General features: G+C 37.2%; 1 protein-coding gene across 2 annotated transcripts in view; it reads right to left on the bottom strand.

The window, feature by feature from the left end:
• The window catches only part of OCA2 (OCA2 melanosomal transmembrane protein), a 195,874-nt gene that overhangs the window by 106,166 nt on the left and 68,382 nt on the right, over positions 1–21,326 (bottom strand). For both annotated transcript variants that reach the window (XM_013104470.5, XM_021275880.4), the window contains 5 exons: positions 8,070–8,141; positions 7,112–7,177; positions 5,994–6,050; positions 4,882–5,006; positions 1,478–1,616 (listed from right to left, as the gene is read on the bottom strand). In XM_013104470.5, coding sequence (XP_012959924.3) covers positions 1,478–1,616; positions 4,882–5,006; positions 5,994–6,050; positions 7,112–7,177; positions 8,070–8,141 — 459 coding nt within the window. The remainder of the gene's footprint in view (positions 1–1,477; positions 1,617–4,881; positions 5,007–5,993; positions 6,051–7,111; positions 7,178–8,069; positions 8,142–21,326) is intronic.

Genomic DNA, 21,326 nt, shown 5'->3' with positions numbered 1-21,326 from the left:
TTGTTTAAAATACAGAATTTGCGATAGTGTCACATCTTCTAGAGTATGCATACATCTGAGTCCTCCTAAAATTATCAATATCTCATTCAAGAAAAATATAAAATTGTTTCCTTTCAATGTGATTGCTTAATTGCTTACTGTGTTTATAGCCCCTGCAAAAGGTTTTACAGAGATGATGAGTTTCTGAGTATTTAGGAAAATGACCTGTGTGGCAGGTGCTAATTATTCTCCTTTAGAAAAGGAGGTTGCAATAATTGCACAGATTTTATATTTTAAAATGTAAAATTTAGCAATCAAATCCTCAGCCAGGAATATTACAGAGTCTCCAAAGTCACCATTCAACCAAACTAATTGCAGCACATTTCAAATATTTTGAAAGTAAATGTTTAATTCATTAAACACTATTAACTTTCAAAGACATTTTCCAACCTGGACAGCACTTAATTAATTTGAGTGTATGCAGTTAATTAGAAGATAACTTTTTTTAGTACAACAGAAATGTAATTAACTCCAGATTTAAAAAAAAAAAAAAAAGTTTTATACTAAAAATCTCTTATCCCACTTGCACAGATATTTTCACACTAGCCCATATGTTACACTAAATTGCTTTAAATTCATATATGGCATTAGCGTCACAAAGTAATTTGGGGTTTATGACACCTAGAAAAAATAGAAAGCACATGGTTGGTGCCCTTACAGGACGGAGAGAAGATGGTAAGACCAGGACAGTCCCCCTGGCAGGGGTAGGAGTTTCCCACCCAGCACCTGTCACCATAGCCTTCCCTTTGGCACCACTCATCTACAAAACTGAAAAGAGTTTTATCCATAAATAAAACAGCCAAGTGCAGGAAGTTAAAATCCCTCATCGTAGCCTGAGGATATCAACAGGTTGGCAGGAGGTGGGAGCCAGCTGAGCCTGTGCATGGCAGGAGCCCCTGCTCTCCTCACCCCCACTTCCCAAAGGGCTGCAGCTAGAGGACAAATCCACCACCTGCAGCGGGGACACGTGTGACAGGTCTACAGGGGCTATGTGGTCTCTTGCGGTGTGCACAGGTGTGTTCAGACAGTTATTTCTTGTTTAAAAGTCCCAATAAGGCATCAAACAGTCTCAATATATTTAAAGTTTGGATTTTCATACTCATTTTCATGTCCCTTTCTTATTTTATCCAACTTTCTGCCTTTACAGCCCTCCATTGTTTTGATTCCTTCTTTACTTGGTCATTGACAAAAAACCCCCAAAATAAAAGGAAACCAGTATTCTCAGTCTATATCAGAAAGTCTGTTCTTCATCACAGGTTTTTTTTTCCCCAGAAGATCACTCTGTCCTGTTTGATTGCCCTACTAAGAAAGAAATAGCGTGGCAGAACAAGCGGATTGTGTTCTGCTCATATGGCTGTCTGGGGGAAGAAAAGGTTCAACACAGCATAAATCAGCATTAGCACTTAATTTCAGTAGCAGAGTAGCTTACAGTACGTACCTCCTTCCTCAGCTCCTGCTTTGAAACAATAATCACATTTGGAGGATCCCCAACAGCTGTGGCAGCCCCCCCAATATTTGTGAAAATTACTTCTGCAATCAGGACATGCCTGGGATCAAGATTAAGTACTTCGCAGAGCCTGCAGATTAAAGAAAATTGAATTAACCTTTTAAAACTATAATTATATTCCCTTGAATCTTAAAATCTATAAAATTTACGAAACAAAGTTCTTCAACTGAAAAATTTCAGGATGTGAAACATAATAGCTGTGTGTGTGTACAGTTGAAATTTTCATTTTATATATACTTTGGTAATTATAGCAATATCAATGCAAAAAATATAGACATTTTACATTTACAATGCAATAATTAATGGTAAATGAAACTGATGTGTTTTAAACAGAATTTCATTAGAAGTAATCAATTATTCCAAAAGTTGAACTACACGGAAAGTTTCAAATTTAAAGCCCCATTTTAAGTGCTATACAGCTTTTTAAGCCATGGTTCCCAGGTGGCACTGACATATGGAAAATTATTCTGCGCAAACACAAGCTCTGTACTCAGCCCTAGTTATTGACTATCGTGTGGGGAGCAGAAGCAGAGGACAGGCCACCTATCAGCCATGAATCATCCATCTATCAGAGACCTCAATTTTCAGCCAAAGTTTACCCAGTTCTTTCTGCTCCTGGTTCTCCCCCTTCCCTAAAGCTTAATAATAAGTAAGGATTGGGGCCAGTGTGATTTGGGAGCCTACATCTCAGTTACCCACTCCTGAGCACAGCACGGCAGCTGGGGTAAAAGCCCAGAGAGAAATTCCTCTGTTTTTCAAGGGGGCATGCTTAAATTAAACTATTGCCCCCTCTACCTAATACAGGATGTGGGAAAGCCTGGGCAGTGAGCATTCATCCTCAGGATTTCGTTCATTGTAGTGCTGTCAGTGATTTCCCCGAAGGAAGTTGAGCTTTATGGTTCAACCAAAGTCTATATTATTAAAACTTATATTTCAAAGAGAAAAGCATGTGTTGCACAAAAGCTTACCTTGATACACTTACTCTGTCACCAACAGTATCAATTTAAAAATCAGAAAAAGCATTGATAGCTTGTACATATATCAGTACATAAAAAGTCCAGAACAAAGTAACTTTGCAAAAATGCATTATTTCCCAAACAGAGTAAAATTATGCAGTTAAAAGTGTACTCTGTAGTACAGATGGCCCAATTGCACAAGTTGTGGCACAATACTACAATCATACTTTGAACTTCATCACTCTATTGTTTCCAGCATTTCTAAATAATGTTAACATTTCGTTAGTGTTTGGCTGGGTTTGGTGTTGATTTGTTTTGATGTGCCTCGTGGTAGCTTGAGGAATGAACAGCAGATGTACTCCAAGAAAGGCCAAGCCCAAAGTACCGAACAATTACAGTGTGTTAGCTGTACCATAGGACTGAACTTTCTCAGTACACTTACCCTAGTTATATAATTTCCCATGTGAACAACCATTAGCCTTTTCCAGTTCCCAACAACAAAGCATTTTGAAAATAAACCATAGCTAAGAATGGGTATTTATTAATTTTTTATCAGCTTACTTCAAAATGCAGAGAGAAACAAATATCATGTTTTATGCCTTATTAATGGCAGTCTAAATCCTTATATTCACAGAATCAGTAGCATTTTCTGCAAGCTCTATCTCCATGGCAATGCAGCGCAGTGTGATGTAGTGAAGCTTTAGATGAGGGCTGAAGACAATGACAGTAAGATAAAAACAACAAATGACCCCCAGCATGATGTTTTTAGAAATAGGCTATTATTTGTTTTGATTAGAGCAAATTTTATTTTCACTTTGATAGTAATTCAAATACAAATGTTTCCTGCACACTGAATTTGCCCTTTTTCAGTGTTACAAACTCATTTGGTATAAAAAGAAATAAATGCTACAGTAACTCTGCCTGTGAACTGTAGTTCATGATGCACTGACATCTGTGTTTCAATCCATTCCCAATTATAGTTAATACAAAATATTCTGCAACACAGCTAAAGAAAACTTGGTGTTTAATAATTCCAATGTTGCTTACTGTTAGAGGTGAAATTATTGACTGGAGTAAGGCAAAGTGATCTCTTTAAAATATAATCAGACAGAAGACAAATGGAGCTTTCACTCACCAGCTGTTTCCCAATCTAGAATAAATGCCACTTGCAAAATTGGCTTTTACTGCTTTACACTACCTTTTAAAATGGCAGCATATCTTAATAGAATTTTGTGTCTTTTAATGATGTGCTTTAATACTTTTTTAATGATGTCATAATCACGTGGATGAAAAGCTCGACATGAGCCAGCAGTGCACATTTGCAGCCCAGAAGCCCAACTGCATCCTGGGTTGCATCAACAGAGTGGCCAGCAGAGTGAGGGAGGTGATTGTGCCCCTCTGCTTTGCCTTTGTGAGGCCCCACCTGGAGCACTGCATCCAGGTCTGGAGTCCCCAGCACAAGAAGGACATGGTTCTATTAGAGAAAGTCCAGACAAAAACCACAAAGTTGATCAGAGGGCTGGAGCACCTCTCCTATGAAGAAAGGCTGAGAGAGCCAGGGATTTTCAGTCTGGAGAAGAGGATATTCTGGGGAGACCTTGTTGTAGCTCTTCAATACATAAAGGGATCTTATAAAAAAGATGGAGAGTGTCTTTTCACATGGACAGACAGAGATGGGACAAGGGATAATGGCTTTAAACTAAAAGAGGGAAGATTTAGATGAGAAATAAGGAATGTTTACTGTGATGGTGATGATGCACCAGAAAAGGTTGCCCAGAGAAGCTGTGGGTATCCCGTCCCTGGAATTGTTCAAGGCCAGGCTGGATGGGGCCCTGGGCAACCTGATCTAATGGGTGCCATCCCAGCTTATGGAAGTGGGTCGGAACATAATACTCATATACATAATATCCCTCAATATCCACTCAGTATACATAATATCCCTTCTAATACTTTTAACAAGTATTAGAAGGGATAACACATGTAAAACATAGGTTACTAGACAAAATTGTATATAGCCCGTAAAGGACAAGACAATATTAATTAAAAAAAAAAAATCTCCCTGCTTATAGGACAAAAAGTCATCTGCTAGGGAGCATTTGGTGCAATATCCTATTGCAGTTCAGATATGGAGACGAACCAGGATGGTTAACTCCCGAGGCGGTTAAACAGGCTTCAGATATATGTTCACCAAACAACACAAAAGGAAAACAACTGATCCCTTTGAAAACATCAGCTCTTTACCCTAATACAATAGGAGTATTTGAAGTTTTAATTTCCATTTAGACAATCAAAAAAGTCCAAACAAGCATTTATGCACACATGCCTGCTACTGATTGCTGGCTATAAAAGACTAAGTCCAAAACCATAACAGTAAAGTACCTTATGGTTACTGGCGTAAAGAGCAGCATAGTGGTAACGTTGTCCAAAAATGCAGAAAGAATTGCAGCAATAAGGCACAGAAGTGTAATCATGGCCCACACCTTGCCTCTAGAGAATCGATAAGCCTAATAAAAAACAAGCAAATAACAACAAAATTAAGGGACTACACCATTCCAGCTGAGCTGTCAAAAAATGACAGATAAACTACTTCACGAAAGATGAAACAACAGTGAGCTCAGAGCATTTACTACTCCATGCACGTCCATCACTGCCCTCTCCAATATGAATTAATTTAGCAACAAAACACATATTGGAAGCTGGCAAACATCTCCATCATACAATTGCGGAGGACCTCATAGTCCACAGCCAGGCATGGGTGGGGCCTGAGCCCCCACCTTCTGCCTGCATGACAGGGTTCAGCCTTCCTATCACCTTCACAAGCTGGGACACCTTCCTCATCCTCACAGCAGCACCACCAGGGCTACACAGTCTGGATATCTATCTAGACAGGTTTTTTGTCCACGTGCATTTTGCTTGGGTGTTCTGTGCTCAAAGCAGTCCTCTTTATTGCTTTTGTTTTATTTCTTTCCACAGTTCTCAGGAAAATTAAGCTTTGCAACAGGAGTCCCTCACTATAGGTAATACTTGCTTTACAGCCAATCCATTACCCTTTTCATGTAATCTTTGCTACTGTGCAAAGGTCTGTGGCCATTTATCATGTGTGACTGTAAAGCTAATGATTGTTCCCATATTTCCTCTCTCCTACTGCCAGACATAAATACAGATTTCAGCTACAGAGGAACTGCAGTCCTGGGCAAGTTAGTGGGATAATTCAACTTTATATTGTCCACATGCTTGTGTATCCTACTGGGGGCCTTTGCCTTTCTCCTGTAGAAAGAGAATTGCCTTAAAGACTTCCTTTCATCCCTAAAAGATTTTCTTGCAAAACTACAAGTCACACTACTGTCATTTGTAGTGTGATAAATATTATTTTGTAGTATTTGTAGTGTGATAAATGCCCAAAAAAAAGTTCTATTGAAGTTCTTTGATGATCTTATTAAATGCTAACTTGATTAAACTAGAAATAATTAAGAGTACCAAAACAAACCTACCTTTACCGCACAGTAGTCAAAGAATCCAGTTTCTGAAAATATGGCCACCAAAACCATCTACCAAAAGAAGAAAAAAAAAAAAAAAAAGAATAGCTTGCAATTGAATTATGCAAAAACAGTGTCATATAGTTTGTGGCCCTAACAAAAGTCCCTTGTATCTGCCACCATTTTGAGAATCTGATTGTTTTCATATCAGGATAACTACTACAGCTGTTGGTTATCTCAGATATCATATGGTGAAATTTAGTTCTCAGCATTAGCAGTCTATAAATTAGTCTAGTTGAATTTTATTTGTAACGTCTAAGTAGGCATCATACATTAAAGAATCAATGTGTCTCCCTTGCATCATTAATCAAGAGAAGCCAATAACTGTGTGTTGTCTGCAGTAATGCTCTACAGATTACAGAAAATATCAGCTCCAAGAATTACCTGCACTTTCCCACTTTTCTGGGCTGTTGCCTGTGATTCCATCTTTCCTCCCAAATGATTATTTTTTTTTTTTTGCTTTCCTTTTTTGTGGGGAGGGCAGAGGGACCCAGAGCATTGTCAGTAAATAAATAAATAAAAAAAAAAAGCTCAGAATGGAAACAGAAAACGGTAATTTTTCCTGCATAAACTGCATATTTTATATCAGCATTTAATCACACTTGGACAATGCTTTTTATCATAAATAGCTCTGGGCAAAATAATATAGCATATTATTATAATCTAATCATATATTTCTCCTCCATTTCTGGTTTTCTCTTTTTGGCTCCAAACATGACATTAAGACAAAGAAAGACAGTAGAGCATGTTTGAGGAAGTTTTTGAGTAAACAAAATTAACAAGATAAATGAGAGTGATAAAACTTGACACTTAAACAGGTTTTCTAATTTATAGACCTCAGTCATGTTTTTTGTGTGTTACCAATATGACTCTACAGATTTAAAAAAAAAAATCAATATTTTCAAAGGCTCCTTCAAAGGTATGCTCATCATCCTTTTTGATAAATATCTTCCAAATTTTCATCAGAACACGTCCCAGTAAAGTGCAATTAACAAAACATTTTAAAAAGTAACATCTAGATATTGAATGTGATTATCTCAACGCATTTAGAGCAAGAGATACATTTTAATTACCATTCCAAACAGTAGCGCCAGTGTCTCATAATCAATCCACTCTACCACTTTGACCATACTTGGCCTCTGCAATCAAAAAATACAATTACCAGTAAATACTGCGGAACATCTAACTTGTGATTAGTTATGAAGTATAAACTTCACTTAACTGATGAGACATTTAAATAAACTCTGACAGAAGTTAATAAGTGTTCCTACAAGGCACACAAAAAGGACTCTTTTTTATTACTCCATTATTATTATTGTTATTACTATTACTATGTATTTAAAATACTGCAGGCATCCTAAGTGGGTCACTATCAAAAGCCTACATTAAGATCTTCGTTTATCTACTTGTTCCTTATGTAGCTTTGAGAAATAAATTACAACAGAATTATATGGTACACCCCATTTTTCCTTTTCATAAGATAACAAAAGCATACAGCTTCACCTGTGAACACATCGGACTGAATTTAAAAGAACATAGCAATGATGTGGTGACTATTTATAAGAAAAAATGAAGAAAAAAAAATCAATCAGACTTTTCACTAAATATCAACTAAGAGTAAGTGGGGGCGACAGGGGGGAACAAAGGGATTGGAAAGTATAAGCAGGAGGTGTAAATATTTAGGGCAGCATAAGGCAGTGTATTTTCCATTTAGGTTTGATTGGTAACCTAACATTACTGAAAATAACAGTGCTAAAATAAATCTGAATTATGATAAAAACAGCTGTATTCAGCTTCCTGCAAATCATAACTAAATGCATCAACAGACTTTTATTCCTCTTCTGTCTATGCCATAGTCTCTCCTGCTTTCCCCATGGTGACTCCCCATCCTAATATCTGCCCTACCATCTTGTTCTATTTAAAAAGGCTGCTGTCTCCTGTGTCCACTCACAACATGGCAACCCCTGGATTTTGTGATACCATAGACAGAATTGAAGTAAGGAAGTAAGCACTTACAGTTTGATAACTTACCTCCCCCACAGCAGCTAATGCAGCTAAAGCTGCCAAAGAACCCAGCATCGCTGCAAGGGTCCTGTGAACAATCTGCAAGAAAGTTTAAAAAGTGACCAAAGACTCCTTTTAACATCTCATTATTATTAAAATAATAAAAAATTCTGTAGTTGAATCTTTTCTTGTTTTGTTGTTTTGTTTGTTGTTTTTTTTTTTCCTCATTTGACCACACTATCCTCTCAATAACAAATAAATAAATAAATAAAGCTTAGGTGAAAATGGCTGATTACTTTGACTCACTATAGGATTAAAAAAATAAAATAAATGCCACATCTGTGGGAACCCTGTAGGAAGTCTCAACTCTGATCTCAAGGCAGAGAAGGAATTTGGTCACGCATTTCCTATATTTGCCACGTAGTGGCTTGAGTAGGAAAGCCATTAATCTTCCCAATTTAAGGATCAAAAAGTCAGGCATCTCTGCCTGAGCTAGTCTTGCTGGTTTCCCTTCACAGCCCATGGGAAGAAGACACATGGCCAAGAGGTGGTCTACCTCATTCTTTCTAGGCACTTGTTTATATCCAATGAACTACAATGATCTACAAATATAAAGCAATACCAAAGCACATAGCTCAGACCTGGGGCAGATGAATCGTACACAGATATACTACATTGAGTTTATAGGTCCATTTTGCGGCCTGGGGCACCAATAAATCTTGCAAACTTGCATACTTGCTTTTGCACTCTCACACACTGTATTTGAACATGTCAGATCAGAGACAGCTCCAGACAGCTCCAAAAGGGACACACTTCTGGCCAGAGCCGAGCCAGGGAGTGATGCTGGGTGGGCCTCTGGGAGAGCAGAGTTAAGGAAGCTGCACAACAGCAGCTGGGAGAGAGGAAACGTGAGAGAAGCAGCCTTGCAGGCACCAACGTCAGCACAGAAGAAGGGCAGGAGGTGCTCCAGGCACACAGCAGCAGTTCCCCTGCAGCCCGTGGAGGAGCCCCCAGTGGAGCAGGTGGATGTGGCCTGGAGGAGGCTCCAGCCCATGGAGAGCCCCAGCAGGAGCAGGCCCCGGGCCGGAGCTGCAGCCCGTGGAGAGGAGCACATGCAGGAGCAGGGGTTCACTGCCACCCGTGGGGGACCTGTGCTGAAGCAGTTTGCTCCTGGGGGGATGGATGGGCCCCGTGGTATGGAGCCATGTGGGAGCAGTTCTTTAAGAGCTGCTGCCTGTGGGCAGCCCACACAGGCTCGGTTTGGGAAAGACGACATCCCGTGGGAGGGACCCCACAGGGAGCAGGGGCAGGGAGTGACCATGAAGGAGCAGAGGAGACAGAATTAGGGACTGACTGCAGCCTCCATTCCCCATTCACCTGCGCCACTGGGGGGAATGACATAGAAGAGGGTATTTTTAGTTTGACACTGCTCTGCACTGCTAGTGAAAGACAATACATTGCATTACTCTCCCTATGTGGGGTCTGTTTGTCTGTGACAGCAATTGGTGAGTGATCTCCCCATCCTTATTTCAGCCCTTGAGCTCTTTTCCATAGTATTTTCTCTCAAAGGAACATCCTTTGAATGACTGTACTGGAGTTTAGCTGCATAGCAGGGTAAAACCACCACATCACAGAGCATTATGCTTTCATACAGTGTTTTTTTACATCAGTGTTTTCTCTACCAAAAAAAAAAAAAAAAAAAAAGTTTTGGCTTCAATAAAGCCATATACTTCAGCTAAAATCTGCTGGACACCGTTGTCTCTTGTAGTTCTTCAAAAGGTTCTTCCAGTGTCTAGACTAACCAGCCCTTGAACAGTGCTTCTGCCCTTCTCTACTGTTTCTCTAGTATGTGAGCAATGCATCTGAAAACAGGATCCATACTTCGGACTGCAACACAACTTTTAGCAGATATTGTTTTAATACTTTAACAGTTCATACAACATATAGACTTTTATCCATGTCTATATATCCAATAAACAAATTGCACTTAAAATTCTCAAGGAGAAAGTATGAAAGCAGACAAGCCCTGAAAAATGTGCTTTTTCCTCCTCCAAGTGTTCGTTTGTAATTATTTAATCCACCATGTCTGGAAGATCACAGATTGTGTAAAATAACTCAAAGTTAGAATGTAATTAATAAAAATCACACTACAAAAGACCAAATCTAATCAACAGCATTTACTATTAATGTGTTTAAATATTCAGACAGAAGCAAGAATTATATCTCAGAAAGAAATAAGACAGTCTAGAAATATTTCCTTTGCTGCTAATTTTATAAAAAATATTTTGCTGATAAGAAGAACAGGACATGGACATCTCAAGACCCTCCCACCTGCTTATATAGGAAAAGAAAAAGAAAACATTTGGCTTTGATTTTTTCCTTGAACATAAAATTTTAACACTAATGCTAAACAACAAGGCAATTTACCAAATGACTAGAAAAATAAATATTTAATTGACTAATTTTAGGAATCACATGAAAATCTGTCTCATTTTCCTGTTTTCATTCAAAATGCACTGAAGAATTACTTATTCATAGTAACAAATAACAAAGCAGGAAATTGGACCAACATTTCTATGTCCTAATGATGTAAAAGTGTGTAGCACAGATTACGTCTCCAACCAGCTCCCACAGAAGTGGGTGATAAGTCACCGTTTAATTTAGTTCTTTTGATTAGTTCTTTTACAGTTCTCAGAAAAAACATCATGGATTTTCCAAGATTTGACTGGTCTTAGATACTTTGTTTTGTTACTTTGGCATATTTCCACATAAGCATTTTTGATATCATTAAACACTTAATTGCATGTATTAGGTTGACAGCATTTTTAGTTTCCAAGAGGCACCTATGGTTAAAATTTGCTTTTGTTTCTGCAGAAAGATGGGGACAAATGCACAAATGGAGTCATCCATCAGCTCCTTCACCCTGGTGATCTTTCAAAAGGCATTTACAAAAGTATATCCTAAAGAATGAAAAAAGACTGTTCAGGTACAAAGCTCTACTGCTAAAATCTTGTCAAATGTGCAACTCTTCACTCCAGCAAATTATTAAGTGGAAATTGTACAGAAATATAAACACTAGAAAGCTCCAACAAATGTAGTTATCCAAAAGTTGAGGAGATCTGGGGGAGGTTTAGGAAAGAGTAGATTACTCTTTGATTTTCTTTTCACATAAATCAAACCCCAATCAAACAAAGTTTTTGTGGATGCATTTTAAAAACTTACAAATGGAGAAAATAAGAGATACAGTTTAAAAGCTATGATACTCTGAGCTATGGTTCCATCTAATATCTATATCGTGTATCTCTGGAAAATCTCACATATGGAGGATATCAAGTTGGGCAAAAATCCATTATTATTCTTTTGGAAAGCACTGTGGACCCAATCTAAATCCTTTTTGAAGTCTGAAAAGAAGATGAATATCATTTCAGGATGAATCTGAGTATATGCATAAGCAACAACCCAGGTACAGAATTGAAAGAGCTCAGAAATAAATTAACAGCCTTTTAGCCCCAGGAAAGCTGAGAGATTTGATGAACTTCTGAATCTAAAGAAATTTTGAAATATAAAGTGAGAAATCATCCATATTAAATTGGTCCTTCTCATACTTGGGAAAGTGTATCTTTGTACATTCTTTTGTAAATAAAGACAATATGCTGAAAGAACCATGATTTATAAGGAATTTCTCTTTCAAACAGAAATTGTCTGAAATTTCAAAGATTTGGATTGGCTGTCTAAGCCTGATTGGATGGAGTCTCCATTTTATAAGCTAAGAATGTAAGTATAGGCAAATGACTGGCCTCTACTTTCTTTCAGTTACAAATGACAGGAAAAGTTGGGTGGTAAGCCCAGGGCTATAGCACTAAACTCTGGTCAGTCCAGCTGTTTTAAGTAGACTTCTGGTGTTGGAGATAACCAGTTATGGAGCAATCAGAGCAGCTCAAAGATTTACTTCTGGTTGCATTTGCTGGAGGAAGAGAAGACCCTAGGGTCCTTCTACATACAGTAGTGCCAGTGACACACTAGTTCTAGATAACTGAGAGGCACAGTTTTGGATGCTTGGGCTGTAATACACATTTGCACAAGGCTCAGTGCAATGTGTCCTCATCAAATACACTGGTATAGTCAATAACTCTTATAGACCTTTCTATGGTACCTGAACCTTACTCTCTATTTCATCTCTCCTTTCCAAGAATCCATCTCCTGCACTCATAACCTCTTGACTGGACCACAGTTCAGCTACACAGTACTCATTATTCCTTTGACAAAAACCATCACTAAAATACTCCATACTGCACACTGCATATCAGAGCACCTCTTCTCTTTTTCATTCTCTCTCCAACTTGCCTCTTGCCCAAATTTCTGTTTCAAAAGTAATTATTCCTAATGTCTTTTCTGATGCTCATTCTGTCAAAGGCACATACCAAAATGACATCTTATTTTCAAGACACTCATTTATTCCATCCAACAAATGGATCCCCACAGCAATTGCAATGATTTCAGGCCATTCTGTAAAATGCACTTCTTATAAAAGTTCCTTTCCTGATTTCCTGGGAAGTTTACCAGAAAAAAAAAAATAATAATAATAATAATAATATTTAAAAAAAATAAGGCCATTGAGAAGAAAAGGCAGAACAGATGCTAGAAGATGCAAAGCCTTTGGTCTATCAGTTTGCATGCTAGAGTTCCTCACCTTCCTTGGCTACAAGCCTTATAATCTCTTCTCAGAAGGGACACCTTCATCGTCACCATCATCTTTGTTTTTGTCTGAAGAACACCTAGCAGTGCTTACTTAATGAAACAGCAAAAGATGGCACTTGCATTTTACAAAGGGATAGTTATCTCAATGGAAACTGCTTCTGAAAACAATGCAGCCTTTACAAAGCAAAGCTCAGACCTTAAGCTCACCTGCACAGAATAACACTTAGGCTGAGAGCTGAGAAAATAGAATGGTAATTTACAGCATATTATATAAATAATGAAAGCATACGAAGATGCAAAACTGGAGGCTATTAAAAATAACATCAGCAATGTAGGTGTTGTGATAACAACATAGGATCGTGCTATAAAGTCAAAACACAATGGACAGATATTAGAAAAATTTCTGTAAGAGATTTGTTTCGTAATTATCTGAAGAAAGACTTTCTCATGACTGCCCAATGTGTGACAATGTGCCAAATGCTGATACTGTATGATAGTTTCCATACTCTTAATTCAGAAGTTAATTCTAACATTAGAAATCAAACCAACCCAAATAATTTATGACCCAAGTTTGTTGCGCTTGATATAAATTAAAAATATACATTTCCACAGCTTTAATGCAAATTGGATTTAGGCAACTTAGACCTTCTTCAGATTTAAATTTCTTTATCCATCTGAACATGTTTTAAAATGTTTGCACTGAGTTTAAAATGTTTGCACTGGGATGGGGCAGAGGGTGTTAGACTACAATAGCTTCATTATAAAAATGATCCAAAATTCCATAGACTTTATCCTGTAAAGCACACCAGGAGGTAAAAGAAAATTATTTAGGAGCCCAGTGAATGATGACCTGTATGCTATTTCAGAGCATATACTTCCTAGCTGAAATCTAGGGCATGCATATTTCTAAAATGTGCTTCTGAAGATATTTGATAAATGATACATCATAACAAACATTTTATTTCCACAAGTCTTTCTTTGTAAGTGATAAATGGCAGTTGAAATATGACTGTCAGTGACTTTAATGTAAAGCTTCAAACGCAGCCTCAATTCATTTCTTATCTTTTTTTTTTTCCAGTGAAGCCTGTTGCATTAAAATACTTATTTTCCTGAAAAATTCATTTTCATATGATAGAATGGCAGCATTGCTACATTTCAGGAGGTGGTTATTCCCAAGCCTATATTCACATATGGGTTTTATACATTTTCCTCCCACCTTCAGAGTAGCTGAGACCTTTGCTATAAAAATCAACATCCAAATCCCTCTAAGACTTCACAAAGTCTCTAGTTCAATTATTTATTCTCAGGGGACAGGGAGGAAGAGAATGCAGATAAAATTTGCTCTAGGATAGGTTTTTCTGACTTAATGTTTTATATCTTTTCCTTTTTATGTTTTAATAAGTCTTTATTGGGTTAAAAAAAATATCCTCAGCAGTGAAGAGAATTTTTTGAAACATTCATTTCTTTATTTTTTTTTTCCCAGAGAGGAATAGTTTGCTTTTTCTAAAGATAATCAAGACAGCATTACCTTGATTACCTCTGGAAATGTATTGTTCAGATCCCTGCAATGGAGATTTCATGTATTTTATAAATTTTGGTACTCTGCATTGCCCTGGACTGGATTGGCTGTTTAAGAGTGCATTTAAATGTTTCCACTAAGTTCTCTTCCCCCCCACCACACCCCCCTCTTTTTTTTTTTTAATAGCAGGATACAGACAAAACTTCAGTCTTTCATGTCACACAAATTTAATCCATTGATGGTCTAGAAAAATTAACACCAAATACTGAAACTGGCATCAGAAACTGAAATCAAAACTGACATTTCCAGAAAACCAATGGTAATTTAGCTAACCGACTTAGGTAATTTTTCTTTACTCTGTCAAGCAACATAATGGAAAATATGAGTTTATGTTAAAAAAACATGGGTCAAAAAAGCTTTGCAATACCCTGCAGTAAACCCACTTCAAAGCTGAATGACATCAAATTCTCAGTACATGAAAATGTGCTTGTCTTCTGACAAATTGCACAATCTGGACACAATACAAACCAATAGACTAGAAATGCAGGATATAGTCAGGTACAGATGAGATCAGAGCAGAAGAAAAGGGGATTCAATGGAGCCAGTCATATTTATTTTATTTTCTTCATGCTCACCTATATTAAAGAAGCCATCTAGCCAGCACCAGCTATTGAAGGCATAGCAACATACCTTCCCTTTAGATGGTGATGGCAGATAATGCTTTATGTCCTTTTGTTTGTTCCCCACAAGAGCTCTTCAGAAGCAGTTCTGCTGCTTCTTCAGCCCCAAAGCACTCTTCCCAGTGCCTGGGAACCCCATACAGGGGACCTGTCTCAACAGCTAGTGCAAAATGAATGATAACAGAAAATTAATTGCCTCAGAATTACATAGCTAAGCAGTAGCGAGTAAATTCTCCAGGGAGCCTAATGAGCCAAAAGGGAGCTGCTCGATACATTTTAGAAAGTATAACTTATACTGATGAAGTATTCAGGGAAGGACTAAAGCATCTCTTGAGGCAAACACGCAGGGTACAGCTGCTGAAAGATGATGTGTATCAAGGATCCCAAAGGGACTGGAAGCATCACAAAAAAAAAAAAAAAAATGACAGCAAGAACAGCTATTTATAGCTTTGTCTGCAGATTAGGATACTATCTATATGTATTCTATACATGTGACTATGCAAATCATAAAATAAGAATTTACACTAGGTTAAATTTTTAGAAAATCTTATTTTGGCTTACAAAAATAAGCTTAGTAATATCAAAACAACTGGACATAAGAATGCCTTGCTGGAAAAAAATAACTGAACAGATGGTTTACTTTTACAAGAATTCAATGGTGATTCAATATAGTATTGCCACATACATGAAATGTGTGCTTAGGTTCAGCTAAGAATATAGACAAGAATGCTGTGGACTTGTAAACATAAGCTACATATTTTAGAATTAACATGCATTCTCATTAATCATATGATAAACGGTTGATACCTATAACTCTGAAAATAATGTTCAACATACATTCAATAAGCAGTTTTTACAGGCACATTCCCAACCCAAAAAGGCTTTTTTTAACGCAAACATTACATTCTACAGCAAACTGCATAAGTCTTAAAGAACATCTATACAACCACGAGGTAAGAAAGCACCAATCTAAGCCATTCTGCTGTAAAAGATGTTTTCACTCAGATAGTGTGCCAAGTTACTTGTTCTAATTCAATGTCAGTGCAGAGAGTCATGGTTTAAACAACCCTGCCTTAAGGTAAAGGCATAAGTAAAAGTAAAGCAGTTGCACTTCCTCATGCAATTTTTCAAAATATAAGATAAATTCAAGGCCACAAATATCTTGGGAACTCTGTCTAGGTAAAACAGCCTCAAAATTCAGTGATTAAGTAAATAAATTAAGTTTCACCAACTGATATCAGTTCTTCCTACTTAAAAAAAAAAATGCATTAAAAAAGAGGGCTGAGGGGAAAACTAAGAAAGTCAAATTATCTGAATAATCTATTCCCTTCTTCCATTAAACTGGAGAAAAGAAGGGAGGGCAACAGTACTCATACAAATGTTGACTGGAGTCTCTAGAAGAAGATTTGTTCCTATATCAAGAGGCTAAAATAACTGCTAAACTTCAAGGTTGAATATGTTTTTCAAAATTAGCTCCCTGCTCAGGATATTGCTAAGAGCTGGAGTTAAAAAAAAAAAAAAAAAAAAAAAAGTCTATCAGTCTGTCATACCAATATAATTACAGACATTGGTGTGTGTTTTCCAGCCTTTACGTGTTGAGATGACTGATAACAAAACTGTTTTCAGACCCCTCCAGGACTTACTGGATGTGGAAGTCCAGTAACATCTGACAATTTAAGAGCCACACAGACTCAAATTTTAAAAGCATGTTTTTTATTTGCTTTAAATTTGGGAGTTTTGTCTTAATGTGAAATTGGAGAGGCACACGGAGAGATGAATGAACTGAGGTTTTGTAAATCAAGGCCTTGAGTCAGGTCAGATGAATAGAAAGCAGAGCCCTGTGGAAAAACAGGATGATAATCATTTTTATGTGCCAAGGCATATTGTTCCTGTGATATTTTAGCTACAAAAACATTTGCTATATGACTGAAGCAGAGAGATCAGGTCCTGTGCCAGTAAAGGACTTAGTGTTGCTACCTAGAAGATGATAAACCAAACCACTACTGCAGACTAACATAACCAAAGCCATTGGATGTTGACAGGTTGGCCTGGCAACAAGTTTCCAGTCTTGCTAAAACCTTTGCAGTTGTGGAACATTTTCTTGAAACCAAAGAAGATGGCAGTATCTGTATTTTCCCAGTTATCACAACATCCTAAAAACTAACTACATTAGAGTTTCTAATGTAAAGAAATTACACAGAGAAAACCACAAAACTAAGGTGTAAGTCTATTTTACTTTCCTGGTGTGAATATTCATCACTCTTCTTTAACAGCAGCATATTATGACCGTACAGAATTGCAGCCATGCACTGTGAACAGTATGGCTAACTGCAGCACCCACCTTGCCTTTACAGGGAGCTGTCTGCTCCACCTGGCTGTTTCTCTGGTGCATCTCTCATCTCTGGCATCTCCTCTCTTCCTCACTCCGTTTTTCTTCTCTGTATTTTTTTCCTCTTTAGATTGTGCCATCAAATATGCTTTCAGTACCCCTCCACTGCCTTGTGTTTGTTTATTCCTTTTTGCCCTGCTCGTGCTGAAGGAAGAAATCATCTAAGGCCCCAGAAGAAGCCAAGTGGTTCTCATCCCCATTTGCGTGCATTAGAAGTGTATGTGAGTTTTAACACCTTGTTAAAATTTTAAGACTTCATGGCTCTCTGCCCCTCTGTTTGCCGTAGGCGGGGTAGAAGCTGAACAGCAACAGCAACATTCAATTAAGCTAATTTAATGTTCTATTGCCCATCTCAAAAAAAAAAAAAAAAAAAAAAAAAAAAGCAACATACGTCGTATGCAAAGCAGGGCAAGACATTTATGCTTGACAGTCTCACAAATTGAACAAAATGCAGTTTGAAATTAATTTTAAAAAGCAATAGTGAATAGAAAATGGACACTTAGAAATTAGTTTTTACACAGCATTGGAAATATGACTCCTATTATTTCAGAAAAAAAAAATATATATCATTCTGTGAAAAGTGGAGCCTGGGTTCCAGCATCTTTTAAAGCTAGCAGTAATGCCATCCCTTCCCTGGAATAGCAAGCAGCACCATCCTGTGGCAATTTCTTTTTTTTTTTTATTAAGTTCTTAATTAAGGCCAACTTACACATTACAGAAGTACCATCATCTAAGATAGTATTCTTTAAAGCGCACACATGTAGACACACACACACACACAGAGCAGAGACAGGCTTCTACCAAGACGGAGCTAACAATTAGGCAATAGTGGGTGTAAAATCAACAGTCATATTGAATTAATAATACAAAACTATTTTTAGAACAGAGCAAACTGAGATCAAACTGAGGATTCTGCTTTCTGTTATACTGTATTTTTGTTTGAATTTAAACTTATCCTGTCCTTGTCTTTAAGTACTCTGTGCTTCCTTTACTTAAATCATAAAATCACAGAATCATTAAGGTTGGAATAGACCTCTTAAGATCATCTAGTTTAACTGTCCACCTATTGATGTTGCCCACTTTACACTTCCTTTGTTGCAGTTGTGACAGGAAAAATGGCTGTAGTTCATCTAACTGGTGTTAGATCTGTCCTATTGGAGGCAGTATCTCTGCTCTACCCAAGTGGTAGAAATCCCAGCACCTGGCCAGTACTGCTGCTCATAAGGAACAACTTGTAAAGTTCCTGCAAAGCTGCATTAAGTGATTTTGAGCTTCTCAATATAAGGTCACATCATCTTCCTAAATTACAGGGAGAAAAAAAAAAGAAAAAGAAAAAGAAAAAAAGAAAAAAGAAAAAAGAATTATCCTTACAGGCCACGTTGCTTAATTGCTAGCTCAGTCGCAAGCCTTGTTTGGGCCTCACAAACACTTTTGGAGAACATCCAGGGTAAAGTTTGAAGAAAAATTCCCTCAGGGAAACAGGAGAGATAGATCTGCCCTACATCTGGATCCCCTTGCTCAATCCAGTCCTCCATCTTAGCAAGCTTTGCTGCCTCCTGACACTCGCTTCATAGGCCTCAACACCGTTCCCAGTGCATACCATCAGTTTTATGTCATGAAAGCACATTACTCACAGACACAGCAAGACAGCCCTCATTACCTCACACATTTTCAGCTAGAAAAATAGAAAAAGGAGACATTTGAATGGCAATGGTCTATCATGGTACTGGGGTCTCCAAAGCAGACCTGCAACCACCTGCTGCCCAGGAAAGATGTAGTCAGCCAGCTCCGTAGAAAGTTAGGTTTTTCTACTGGATTTTACATTTTAGATGTCACCAATGTGGACTCAGATTCCATGCAACTCACAGCATCATGACATTAATGATCTCTGCCTCCATCCAGCAAGTTCACTCTCTATGCCCTAGCTCCTGGCTCCATTTCTACCTCACTGTAAAACAGTGCAGATGATCAAGACAGTCAAGAAATCTTTGCTCTCCAGCATGTTTGTGCTGCTGGAAGCTGGCTGGCACACCCAGGAGGCAATGGTTTACCAGCTCTGCCCCCAACTTGGGCTTTTTTTTCTTCCCAGTCCCAGACAGGAGGGCAGAAGAGGACAAATTTTATCTTGCCTTATGAGGTGTGGTTCAGACTCTTCACCCAAAAAAAAGGATAGATGGTTTCTTCTGATCTGCCCTAATTTTCTGCCAACACCTACAGCAGTGTTTTAATGCCTCTTCACAGTTTTTGCATCCTAGCACAACGGGAAATAATAGTAGCAGGAATTTATTTATTTCCCACTAAGGCCAGGGAGAGCAGCAGTTCCGATTTTCTTTTTTATGCTGTCTTTTCAACTAAAGACTATGGATTTTCTTCCATCCCTGTACTAACAATCTTTTGGTAGGATATACGTGTAAGTGGGAAGACTCTAGTCTACTCTATTCCTTATCTATATTTAAGCACAGATCAATATGAGGATGGATGGGAAGTGAGAAACCGTGCTGAATAAGCTCATCTCCAGTTTCGGTGAATCTCCTCATTGGGAAAAAAATCTACCTTAAATTTAGTCTATTGCAATCTCTTTGTATTATGTTTTGTACACCAGTGAATATTTCTTCTCTTTTCCTATTCCCTCTCTAAAGTATAATTTCCCATGTGCAAATAAATAGCCTCTTACTGGAGGAAAAAAAAAAAAAAGAAAAAAAAGAAAAAAAAAAAAGAGGACTGTCTGAGCATAGACAGTAGTAATAAGAAACATGTTATTTCATTTGTAAAAGAGCTTTCTGACATTGGTTTAAGCAGCCCACAGTGCTAGAAAAAATGGTTGTACTAAACCACATACTAAAATGTAAAAAATTTTTATGTCTGCAGCTAGTTTCTACTGGTTAAATGCTATTAAAAAAAAAAAAACTCTATATTAAAGAAATTGAGCTTAAGGGATGTTTATTCATAATTTAAACCAGTTAATAATAGAAAAGTGATATGGAAAGAAACTGATACTCCATATTTCCATTAAATTGAAAATCGTGATTAATAGTCCATGCTTCACAAAACAAGAAGCTAGATCTTTTAAAGCCAGATCTTGCACTTTCATGTATTTGCATTTTAAGGAGAAATACAGACTTATAAATGTTATTCAAGATGCCAGATCACTAAAATACTATTTGAAAGATCCTGACAAGATCTTTCTTAGGGATACCTAGAGGACAGGATATGAAAATAAATGCTAGGTGCTGTGATAATGCTAGGTCCAATGGAGGTTCTCACAGAATTTTAGGCACCTGACAGTATCACTTTTCTGCCATTTGAAGTACTAGCAGTACTTTCTTATTATTTAATAAAATGACTATTATTCTGCCTTTTATTCCTTACTAGATAAAATGCTTCATAAAATAGGTGTTGGTTTTTTATTTTAATTTTTATTGTTTGTTAGTGTTTTTTTTTTTAAGATTATTAAGTAAACCAGAAAATATGAAGTTAAGTATCATAAACAGTTAACACTCCATTTTAGTCCACAACATAAAATATGCAATTAATAGAAAACAGTAGACAAGTGTACACAATTAATAATTAATTCAAATTAACGATCTCTGTCCTTTAATAATAAATGTTACACATTCCTTCTTATATATTTCTAATTAATGCATGTTCAGCGTAGCTACAATTATGCAATTTGTAATTACTATTAAGAACTTTATGAACTCAAGAAGCTTTTCTAAACACCAATAAAACTTTCTAACATTAACAAGTATTTTAAGATATGGATAGGCAGATAGATTTCTTTTCGAGGTCACCAGTGTATTATTCCATTATCTACACACACAAAAGGAGAGAAGTCAAAAATCAAAAGTATCTTACTGTATTGCAAAGGGAACCTATGAGATTTTTAACCATAAAACTAATTTAGCACAGCAACATCAATGTAAAACTCCAGACATCTGGACTTTACACCATATGATCCTGTAGAAAATGTCAAAACACACCTATAAGCCCACCTGTTC

This window comes from Anas platyrhynchos, chromosome 1, assembly GCF_047663525.1.
Source record: "Anas platyrhynchos isolate ZD024472 breed Pekin duck chromosome 1, IASCAAS_PekinDuck_T2T, whole genome shotgun sequence".
In the NCBI taxonomy this organism is placed as follows: domain Eukaryota; kingdom Metazoa; phylum Chordata; class Aves; order Anseriformes; family Anatidae; genus Anas; species Anas platyrhynchos.
Note: the sequence above shows the minus strand (reverse complement) of the source record. Positions and strands in the feature narration are given on the sequence as shown.